The 12,223-nt window shown below is 40.8% G+C and overlaps 1 protein-coding gene across 2 annotated transcripts in view; it reads left to right on the top strand.

Annotated features, from left to right (window-relative positions):
* USP28 (ubiquitin specific peptidase 28) overlaps positions 1-11,820 on the top strand; it is a 146,006-nt gene extending 134,186 nt beyond the window's left edge. For both annotated transcript variants that reach the window (XM_073603100.1, XM_073603101.1), the window contains one exon: positions 7,324-11,820. In XM_073603100.1, the coding sequence (XP_073459201.1) occupies positions 7,324-7,499 (176 nt within the window). In that variant the 3' untranslated portion in view covers positions 7,500-11,820. The remainder of the gene's footprint in view (positions 1-7,323) is intronic.
* The last annotated feature ends 403 nt before the right edge of the window (positions 11,821-12,223 follow it).

Genomic DNA, 12,223 nt, shown 5'->3' with positions numbered 1-12,223 from the left:
TGGGAGGAAGCATGCAATCTCCAACCATCATGATGTCATAATTTTCCAATGCGGGTTGCTTGGTTTAGTTTAGTTAGCTCCAATTTTCATGATCCAAGATGTCCGTGAAGCAAAACTAAATTCCATGGGGAAGCAGACTCTCATAATGTTCAAGAAGGCAAAGCTACTTGCACAATGTAGCACACTTAGCTCTTATGCCCCGTACACATGATCGGACATTCCGACAACAAAATTCAAGGATTTTTTCCGACGGATGTTGGCTCAAACTTGTCTTCCATACACACGGTCACACAAAGTTGGTCAGAAATTGCAAACGTCAAGAACGCGGTGACGTACAACACGTACGGCGAGCCGAGAAAAATGAAGTTCAATAGCCAGTGCGGCTCTTCTGCTTGATTCCGAGCATGCGTGGAACTTTGTGCGTCGGAATTGTGTACACACGATCGGAATTTCTGACAACGGATTTTGACGTTGGAAAATTTGAGAACCAGATCTCAAATTTTGTGCGACGGAAATTCCAATGGAAAATGTCCGATGGAGCCTACGCACAGTCGGAATTTCCAACAAAAAGCTCCCATTGAACATTTTCCGTCGGGAAATCCGCCCGTGTGTACGGGGCATTAGTATGCCCACTCCCCAGTGGTGACAGCTCCAGGATCCTATTGCTTATCCATCCGATGGCACCAATGAATCCACTGCTTTTTACGAGTCCCGCTTTGCTCCTCTTCGGCCATTGGACAGCCAATGATGATGTATATTCTCGCTTGAAAGCTGCAGCTTCCCCATCACCTAGCTGTATTATCGGCATGCTAAGATGTACACTGTGCAGTGCATGTGCCACAAAAAGCAAAACTGCTAGGTGTTCAGGGAAAGTTTTTTTTTTTTTTTTTTTTTTTCTCTTCTCCGCATGTCTCTTGGGCTAATAAAAAATCTCTAGCTCTTTGTGGTTTTAAAAGTGAGAATTTAGTTCTGCCTTTACATATTAGTCTGCTACCCAGACATGGATAACATTTTGTCCCACATCTTAAAGAATGTATACCTCCACCGCATTCCTAGTGCTTCTAGTTCTCTACTCATGTGTAACCCCATCTGCATGGAAACTAAAACTGGCCATCCACTGATAGAATTTCAGCCAGTTCCAGTGGATTTATTTTTTATTTATTTATTACAGGTACTTGTATAGCACCATCAATTTATGCAGCGTTTTACCTATGTATATTGCACGTTCACATCTTTTAGATTGTAAGCTCTAACAACTACTGTCTGCCCTCATGTTTTGAAGAGCTGCCCAAATTGTTGGCGCTATATAAGTCCTGTATAATCATATAATAATCAGTCCCTTTCCTCAGGGAGCTTACAATCTAAGGTCCCTAACTTGCTTTCATGCATACACATAATAACGCTGGTAGGTTAATTGGATTAGACAGAATCTAATTAACCTACCAGCATGTCTTTGGAATGTGGGAGGGAACAGGAGAACCTGGAGGAAACTCACGCAGGAACAGGGAGAACATACAGACTCCAAGCAGGTAGTGCTGTGGTTGGGATTCGAACTGACAACCTAACCACTTAGCCACTGTGCTGTTGGACGTAATTTTAACAGTGGGTTGCCCTGCTATAACTGCTCAGCTCAGCAAATGTCGATTGAAGAATTGAGGGAATATTGGTAGCTGAACAACAAGTGCATCCAATCAGCTGAAGTCACTGTCTGAAGTGCTGGCTTTCAGAATACAATAGCTGGCAGGGGAGTTCCTCCATGCTGTTTGGCTTGTATGGGGTGGGGGGGAGAAGAATCAAATGATTTCTCTCATTCAGCCCACCAAGTGAAATCTAGGTGGGTACGGCCAGCTTAACTGTCTGCATTGGTGAAAGACTTGGGTCTTATGAAATGTGCATGCACTACCAAGTCAATTTTATCTTTTGTGCTGTCCAAAACAAGCAGTGTCAGTTTAACACAATTTATGTAAAATCCATGACATTGAAGTTGTATGGACTGTATGAGTTGCTAGGTAATGTGCAAAGGATCCACCTATAGTTCAGATACAGTTGCCAAAAGGAACTGCATAACTAATCCCATTGGCAGCTATTGAAAGAGCCCTGTGAAAATGACATTATAGACACCATTCACATTTCTGTGTATGCCCAGACAGGTTATGGTGAGATGGTCTAAAAGGAACCATAGAGTCCTCAATTAAATCGGTGCAAACCACAGCATAGCTTTTTTGTTAAAACAGATGGTGTCTTACTTCCATTACTTATCCAAAAAATAGAAAAAAGAGGGAAGCTGAAAAGGGTATATACGGACTTTGACACACCACAAGATACTCAATTAAAATTTAACAAGTTTATTATGATTCACATAAAACCACACAAACAGCCTAAAATACTGGGAACAGAAAAACAATATATGCACTGGTGCGCAGTCATGTTGGAACACGAAGGGGCCATCCCTAAACTGTTCCCACAAAGTTGAGAGCATGAAATTGTCCAAAATGTCTTGGTATGCTAACACCTGAAGAGTTCCCTTCACTGGAGCGAAGCACTAAGCCCAACCCCTGAAAAACAACCCCACACCATAATCCCCCCTCCACCAAATGATTTGGACCAGTGCACAAAGCAAGGTCCATAAAGACATGGATGAGGGAGTTTGGGGTGGAGGAACTTGACTGGCCTGCACAGAGTCCTGACCTCAACCTGATAGAAAAACTTTGGGATGAATTAGAGTGGAGACTGTGAGCCAGGCCCTCTTGTCCAACATCAGTGCCTGACCTCACAAATGCACTTCTGGAAGAATGGTCAAATATTCCCATAGACACACTCCTAAACCTTGTGGACAGCCTTCCTAGAAGAGTTGAAACTGTTATAGCTGCAAGGGTGGGCCAAGTCAATATTGAACCCTACAGACTAAGAATGGGATGATATTGAGGTTCATGTGAGTGTAAAGACAGGCGTCACAATACTTTTGGTTTTATGATGTATGTACCACTTATAAGTAGGTGATGTCTCTGTTTAGGCGGTGCACTGTGTACGGTCATAACGCGATGTAAGCATAAGTATTATTCACAACTAAGAGGAATAGATTTAAATTTTGTAACATTTAATAATTGTTTATGATGGCTTGTTTATTTACCCGGCTACTACAGTATCTTCATACCCATTGGTCTTGATGAAGCAATTCCGTCATGAAATGCATTGACATCTGGATTTGGACGATTTTGTTATGACACGGTCCACTTATAATTAATGCTACATGTGTATAAGAGAATTGTTTTAATTTTTGGGGATTCTGTTTCTGTTCCTGGTATTTTAGGTGGTTTATGTATGGGTTTTATTTGAATTGTGATAAACCTGTTCAATTTTAATTGAGTATCTCATGATGTGCAAATAAAGTCCATAAATGTGTGGTGGCAGAAGGGGTATATACCCTTTTCCGACCTCCCCTTTTTCTATTTAAATGTGGCATGTTGGAAGTCCTTAATATAACCCTAATGCAAAAAATGAGATTGGTCCATATTTTGGGATGGTGGGTGGAGTCTTGTAGATAATCTCTGTGACCTTGGGCCAACTTTGCATCCAGATCTGCTGATCTACTGGCACAGACTCACACTAACACCTAACTTAACACCTAACAATATAGCATGTTCATTCCAAACAGTGGCGGATGGTGTTTTTTTTTTTTTTCACTCAGCATTTACCCCGACTAGGTTCCGGGTGGGCAGCGCTGTGATGGGCAGCGGGCGGGCGTCTCCTCCTCCTCCTGGATCATAGTGGCTTCCGCCGTGTGTCTCATTCCTCCTCCTCCGCGTCCAGTAGGATTGCTTGTCCTTTCAGCCAATCGGGTGACGGGTCTCACGACCCGCTTCCTGATTGGCCTGGAGGAAGATCAGTGTGAGAATAGCGAATATTCATTCGCTATTCTCACACAACTGGGTGGGCTCCGAGCGCAGCGCTCTGCCTCCCGAGCCCACCCTATTCTGAAGCCTATTAAAGCCTCTGGCTCTAATCACGTGCTAGAAAACCCCACCCCAATTGAAATCCATGCATCCAGCTCCCTGAATGTAGCTTAGGGGGGTGTACACATGAATGGGGGGTGGCGCCTGTGCGCCTCTAATGGATGGGCCGCCACTGATTCCAAACCTCATTCAGCTGTTTCAGCCTTTTTGGCTTTTTTTGAGGTTACTTTTAGACTGTGCTATTCCTATGTCCTATAAAAGTAACTACATTTCTAGAGAAATTGAGATCCGTGGCACTGATATATTGGTTTGCTGTAAAGCCTAAACCGTTATCAGTCACCATCAGAAACGATAGTGACATCTTATGGTTTCCTAATATGGGATTACTGGACAGGAAGTGAGCAGCGTTTTCCTTGACTCCCTCCCTGGTCTCTGTTATTAACACTTGTACATCAGCCAGTTTCTGAGCATTATGTAATGTTGTATATGGCGGCCCTTTAAAAGCGTAATAACAGGGATGTTTCCAGCATTGCACTGTACTGTATTTCTGTACAGCTTTGAGTTGTGATTTCTGTCAAACAGCACAGGGAATAACAAAGCTGCAGAATCCCAACTTTGACCTTTTGCTTATTTGACTTTCACGCAGCTTCATCCCCCTCCGACATCCACCCCCCCCCCTTTTTTTTTTTTTTTTTTTTTTTTTTTTTGGAATTGCACGAGCAGTTGACGCAGTAATAACCCGTGTCACTTTTAACATCCCTGCATATTTATTGACTGACGGCCCCCACTCCTCTTTTCCTAAGGAAGATTAAAGCATAACGATTTCAGTTTATGGCACATTAGAATACACATTGTCCCTCCAAGCTCGTGCGAAGCGAGATTAATGGGCTGTCAGAAATCTGTCTCTGCCGGCAATGAATTCCAGACATAAGAGTCTCAGGCACGCTGGGTAGGATACAAATTAGCACTGAGCAGTACTTATTAGACAGTGAAGAATTCATATGTATTTTATTGTGGTACGATGCCAGGCACATTCACAGCATCCCTACATGAGACGCACAGGTAGAACAGCATGATTATTGCTTAACAATGAATTTTCTTCACTTCTCATCTTTTAATAGTGATTTGTAAAGCTTTTGTAAGAGCGAACAGCAAGAGCAAAATTACTTATTTGGAAAAATGAAAATGGCTATGAAATGAGAGGTAGTAAATACATTCAGTAACTGCCAGAAACTGGCTATGGATACTATTAAAGCCCAAAGCACTTCTTTTTTTTTTTTTTCTTTTCTGATTTAGGATAGAGTGGAGAAAGGTTAGTTCGCCAACAGGTTTATATTTTTCTCTGTGATTTCTGTATGGAGATTTCCAATGCTTTATGTTAAGTCCATGTCACAAGAAATGATGGTAGCTTTCAAACCAGGTCACAGACGGCAAAGAAAAGAGCACCCTATGACCTGAAGTTTGTGAGCACCTGACCATTGCACCTTGCTTAACTTTTTTGATATCCCATTTCAACTACATTGGCATTCTTAAAGAGTTGCCCTCCCCTGCAACTGTGATATCCTCTACTCTTCTGGGAAGGTTTTCCAGGTCCTGATGGTGGCTTGCAGCCAGCATTCCATTTAATCCCAAAAGGTGTCCAAAAGGGCCGAGGACAGAGTTTTGTTAAAGTGGTTGTAAACCTCAGACATGCAATATGAACAAAGCATATTCCTGTATAGTGTGTACAGAGAGAACCAGAGGTGGATATGGACTTTAAATTGGAGGCCACCAGTCGACCCAAATGAAAGAGGGCACTCAATGGAATATTAAAATGTATTATATAATCATATTAAAACCATTATGTAAAAACAAACCTAGAAAACAAGTATTCCAATGTAATATACATGGTATAGTCCCAAATTAATGTGTCCTTTATAACACAAGAGAAGCTGGGGTATACACATAGATATGGACTCTGTGGTGAGTCTAAAGAGAAGGTCCTACGTATCTGTGCCCCGCAGGAAATCGGGGTACCCAGAGATCGCTACGTGTTTCGCTTTGCTGCTTCCTCAGGAGATCCTATTGGTACTAAGAAATACAATGTACATTACAATATGCCAATACATGTACAGTATACATATTCAAAGGTAATTCATACACCAACATCAAAAATGAAGTATATTGTATCTGTTACTCATGGGACAATATATATTCTGTCCCATGAGTAACCGATACAATATACTTCATTTTTGATGTTGGTGTATGAATTACCTTTGAATATGTATTGGCATATTGTAATGTATATTGTATTTCTTATTACCAATAGGAGTTCCTGAGGAAGCTGCAAAATGAAACACGTAGCGATCCCTTGGTACCCTGATTTTCTGCGGGGCCCTAATTTGTAGGACCTTCTCTATAGACCCATCACAGAGTCCATCATATATATGGGTGTACCCACAGGTTCTCTCGTGATTTATATAGGACACATTCAGTTGGGATAATACCATGTATATACATTGGAATACTTGTTTGCACATAATGGTTTTAATATGATTATATAATAAATTAAAATGTTTATGCTATTGAGTGCTGTCTTTCATTTGGGTCTACTGGTGGCTTCCAATTTAAAGTCCATATACACCTCTGGTTCTTTCTCTCTGTATTCATATTTGGATGTGGTGCCACATTCTGAGTCATGTCAACAATTTTCTATTCTGTATAGTGTGTACTTGTCTCAATCAAGGGCATTAACTGTAATTTCTGTCCCCTGCCTCGTTCCGCTGCTATCTGTATGAGTCTCTTCTGACGAGTTTTCCCGACGCCAAGAAAACAATGGGGACTGGAGGGCACAGCCTGTAATTGACAGCCTCAGCTCTGTTCCTGTGTGCTAGAGAGCAGGCTGAGTTCCCAGAACAGCTACAGTACTGACCACGGTGTGTTCTCCTGCTTAGTGTGGTCAGTTTTTAATAGGAAAACAGAGAGGCTGGCAGAAACACCAGAGATTTCACACAAAGGAAGCAATACAAACAGAACAGAATACTTTTTCGTACATGGTACAGCAGCCACATACTAGGAATTTTAAATGTTGAGTTTACTTACTCTTTTTAAGCACTTAGCATTTTCTGCTTTTTCACTGAGGTTTTAGTTGGGATTTATGGACCTGTTACCATGCTTTTCAAATAAAACAAACTGTATGCACAAGAAAAGCTACATAGTTCAATAGGAGCCTTGACTCTGCTGTGTTATTGATTTAGAAAACTGGCCAAGTATATTGGAAAAAAGATCTATAAAATAAATTGCTGGGATTAATGATGTGTTTAATAATAGCTTAAATAATAATAACTTTCCATCTATAAATTTGTAAATGCATTCCCTCTCTGTTTTACAGAAAATTTACAGCTGAAACTCGGCCAGTTTCTCCCAAGACTCTTGGACTGTTCTAGCGAAGACATTTCATTAAAGGAGCCCCCCAAAATCCGGCCTCACTCCCCATATGATCTGTGCAATCGTTTCACAGCCATAATGGAGTCCATTCATGGAACTTCAACAGTTGGGGTGAAATAGAATCAATGAGGTTTTCTTTCTAGATCACCAAATATGAACCACTACAGACTGATAGACGAATTCACCTCCTCCGAGTCCAACACAGCAGAGTTTTAAGTATTTCTGTTTTTTCAAAGCCATATGAACAAGAAGAAGCTACTGATTCCTCATGCAGGTTAATGATTGGAGAGAAGGACCTAGGTTAAGACGTTAACACTGGGCTGTTAGAGCTGTCTGGACTGCGTTGTGGTTTGTGTAGACGAGTAACCACGATAAGTACACACTGGAGATGGAATTGTTGGTGTCCAGCTTTGAATGCTTCCCCTAGACCCAGAAGGACCTATGTAGTGACAATTCTGTGTATTGTTTTATGTGTATGCTACTTTTCTTTGTATGTGATTTTACTTTTTCATTGTGTTTGATTTGACTGCAATGAGTTTACTATATTTATTTTATTCTTATGCAATGTTATACATGCCATCATTTTATGTATTTTAAGGAGAACTCAAAGTATTTTTGGTGTATTGGAACTTTCATCATCACGCATTACCCACACTCTCCTTTCCCAAATCTCCATGCCTGTGCTATGTATCATTTAGAAGATTGTCTGTTTGAAATGCATAGAGAAATATGGAAGCAGAAAGCGCAGGGATCACTGTTGGCATAAGAAAGCAGTGATAATATTTACAGCTGGTCTGTGGTGGAGATTCATTGAATGCAGGCAGTGTACATATGGCTATATTGGATAGAGGAAGCTTCCAGCACCTCAGGCATAGGGCTGTATTAAACATGAGCAGCTCCCTACATCCCAGCACCATTAGTATTGTATGGGCAGCTTCCCTATTTCCCCTTACAATGGGCCATAAGACTGTATTGGGACTTGGACAGCTTTCAGCATCCCTGTATCATGTTAGGCAAACATGAGCCTCTATGTATTATTACTGTACTTAGGTGAACTTCCTCTGAGCTGGATTCAGAGGATGTATTTTCACACCTGGAATCTTGTAAAAGGTTTGTGCCGTAGCATTTGGCTGTAGATCTCATCCCATTTCACCTAAAATATCTTATACAGAGTTCTTCTTAAAATCAATAAAGCCATAATTTTACAAATGAAAAGATGGCTGTATAACAGATGCATTCAACTTTGACATGCAGACATATCATGGCCTTAAAATTTTAAGGCAGAGCTTGACAGATTCATGCTCGGGGACTAATAATGCGTTCTTGCCTAAAGTTCATACGTCACGGAGCAGCACTCCACGTTTTCAGGCAGAGGTCCATACCAGTTCAGTTTCAGTAGCTTTATGGTTCGCATATACTTCTACTTGAAGTCTGAGTGGTACTCGTAGGTGGTTTGTGCTGCGCGTGCATATTAGAAACCTCTTTAAATCAAATTAAATCAACTCCACGGGGTCGTTATCCATAGATCAAGTGTTAAAAAAATCAATCAAGTTTCCCTTGTAATATATATTAAATAAATCCATACTGAAAATCTTGGTATGAACGTTTAGGGTCCATTCACACCACAACTTGTGCATTGAGCGCAGGTAAACATATGTGGATTGATGCAGCCATATTTTTTTTTTATTATTATTAAATTAAACTTTCACTAACATTTTCAGCATTTTCTGTGAGGTCACATCCTGCTTGTAGGGGTTTTTCTTTGCCAAGTTGAATTTCTGTGCAGAAACTTGTGCATTTTTGAGCACTGTCTCCTCTTACTGGCTTAATCATCACAATGGTCATTGACATTCTAGGAAGATGGGGTTGGCAGAGATGTGGATTTTGGGGTCAAGCTACTCTGGACCTAAAGAGAAAAGAAGGGTCAGTTCTGGATTCTGTACCGTGACCTGTGTTTTTATTGAGGCAATTTTTTTTTTTAATATACCAGGAGGTCACTTGAAAGGCAAGGTGATTATTGTAATTGCTATTGTATTTAGGTGTAGCACATGTCATTCGATGTTTAGGGTTTGTGTGTGTGTGTTGTGTTCTCTTCTATTTTTGCTTGCTTTTACCATCTCCTGAAAAACCTGAATCCTGACCTTCAAATGCAGGACATAAATTACAGGAAGACTGTGTGATTCACTGAATGTTTGGTGGTTACACTTTTTTCTAGAAGTTTTTTTGTGCACCACCTTTTTTTTTTTTATTTTTTTTTCTACCTAACCATGGTCGTGGCTAGTTTTTCTTCGTCTCTCTGGTGGAATGACCTTAGGTTTTGTTTTACCAGCAAGATTGTGGACATATAGCTCCAACATATAATTGAAAGAATGTATTGCTTGATCTTTTTAGAGATGAGATGATAGTGGCCATGCAAGGTCCTGATAGAAACATGCATGCTCAGTGACCAGGTAACCATGTTCAGTGTTCCCTCTGGCAATACGCTTGCCAATATCTGCCACCCTTCCCAATATGGTCCCACCGTATCTTCGTTACTAAAGGACACTTGCATGTGCACCTTCACAACCACTGACACTGCGGGTCCACCTCTCGCCTAGAAACCAACTACACTATGCAATTGGACAGTGTCATTGTTTGCTAGGAGACAGCTGGACATCAAACCACCTGGCTGGTTTTGCTGAATGTCCAAGCGAACAGAACACAGGTGAGTATGCCCATCACTATTCACGTTCCATTTACACACGTTCAAACCAAACAGTGACAGTTCTATTCAAATTTTAAAAAATAAAATAAAGCTAAACCACAGATATTTATTAGGCCAGATGAGCATTCTAATTGTTCACAAAGGTCTTAATAATAATCTGCTGTGTTTGACTTACACATTGGGATAAATTCAAGAGGGTTCACCTCAGGAGACTTTACTGCAGGCCACGGAGAGCTGCCGATTAGTGCCTAGAGGTGAGTGAGCAAGGGGGATAACTTCCAAAAGCTAGATGTGAATGGGGTATTTTGCATATATGATCCACATCTATTGTTAATTAAAAATATTTATCCCAAGTTGTATTTTTGATCTTATTTTTGCCATTTGGGTTAGTAGAATATAGGCAGCTGTTCCCTAAACCACAGCGAGTGTTGCAACATCTACTCACCAGTGGCCGTTTTCTGTTTCTTGTCCATGTTCTGCCAGTCTGAATATAGCTAGGCAAGTTTTTCCTCCCAGATCTCTGGCCCTTTCTTTGGCTTTCCATGTAAAAGCAATTCTTGGTGCCCTACAGCTCTAGGTTGTCATGCACCAGAGTGCCACTGTCTGCCAACCATGGTTAATTCTCCTGTCCATCACCCATTTCTAGCACCCCTTCTCTAGCAACTTCCAGAACACTTTCGCCTTGTTTCCTGGTACAAGGGTCAATGGCAGGCCAACCAAACTTGTGGTGGCCTGCTGTTTTGTATGTGCGTTTACTGCCATTGCGTTGCTTTGCATTGGAAAAAAGTAGGCCTTTATTTAATTTCCACTGCAGATCAGCACATGCCAATGCAGCACACCTGGGTGAACTTCTCCAATACACATAGCTTAGTTTTCACAGGTTCTTGCGTTGTCACGTGTTGGGGAAAAAAAGGTGCCAATGCATCTGGTGTGAATGAACCCCTATACAAATAGCGTACACCTCTCATTTTGAACTGCCAAAACATTTCTTTGCTGTAAAGCTAAAAAGCAAAACATCTCAGCCTTCCACAGATAAAGAGAGCAATCAAGCCAATGCACCTTTTTAGATTGCTCTGTTTTAAAAAAATTCTAACATCCATATCTCTTGCCAAGCAAGTGACAGAAGCTAACTGGGTAATGGAGAATTTTTAGCCTGTGGGTGTGGGCTTTTCTCAACAATCAGACAAGCAGCTGCATGATTCCATTTCAGCAGGAAAGAGCGCGTGAAGGGAAAGACCATTTTAAGAAGCCAAACACCATTGGGATTTGGCAAGTAATGGCTCTTGGCTCTCCTATTTTGGAAACTGAGAACAAGAGCATATCAGGGAAATTTTAGACTGGCATTTAAACAATGTTCATCCATTATTGGGAATGGAAAAAACTAGAACCCCCTTTTTTTTTTTTTTTTTTTTTTTTTTTTTTTAATTACTCCTTATTCCCTTGTAATTACTTCCATTTCTGTTTTTAGAGACGTGGGTTTATTTTACATGTAATCTCTAAACCACTATTGCTGTGCCTTAAAAATGCCCATGTATTTTTGCCAATGTTGATACCGGCTGTGCCAAAACCTATTGTCAACAGCTTAAAATGCACACGTGTCAGTTTTATCGAGCTCTTCCTTTCTAACGCCAAATACGGGTGACAATTGAGCTGTGTGACATTGTTACAATTGATAATATGTTCAATCTTATAAATGTGTTTTTTTGTGCAATAAAATATTTATGTTTTTATATGTCACTTTTTTCTTTGTGTGCTGTGTTAAAAGACAGATTGACATGTGGTCTATATGATACGGGCTTTTACACTATATGACCAAAATGGAGTGGACACTCCTCCTCAATATTTTTGAGTTTAGGTGTCTCCAGTGAAGGGTACCATAGAGATTTTAGACAATTGTGTGCTACCAACTTTGTGGCAAAAGTTTGGGGAGGGCTAATTTCTGTTTCATTATAACTGTGTCTCTGTACACAAAGTCAGCTCCATAAAGACATGGTTTGAGGAGTTTAGTGTGGCTGAACGCAAGTGGCCTTCAAAAAGCCCTACTGGACACCTTTTGGGATGAACCAGAACGCCAACTGTGAGTCAGGTCTTCTTGTCCAACCAAAATCAGTACTTGTACTCACAAATGCCCATTTGGCTG

Source organism: Aquarana catesbeiana, linkage group LG10 (assembly GCF_042186555.1).
Source record: "Aquarana catesbeiana isolate 2022-GZ linkage group LG10, ASM4218655v1, whole genome shotgun sequence".
NCBI lineage: Eukaryota > Metazoa > Chordata > Amphibia > Anura > Ranidae > Aquarana > Aquarana catesbeiana.
This window is presented reverse-complemented; position numbering and strand designations above follow the sequence as displayed.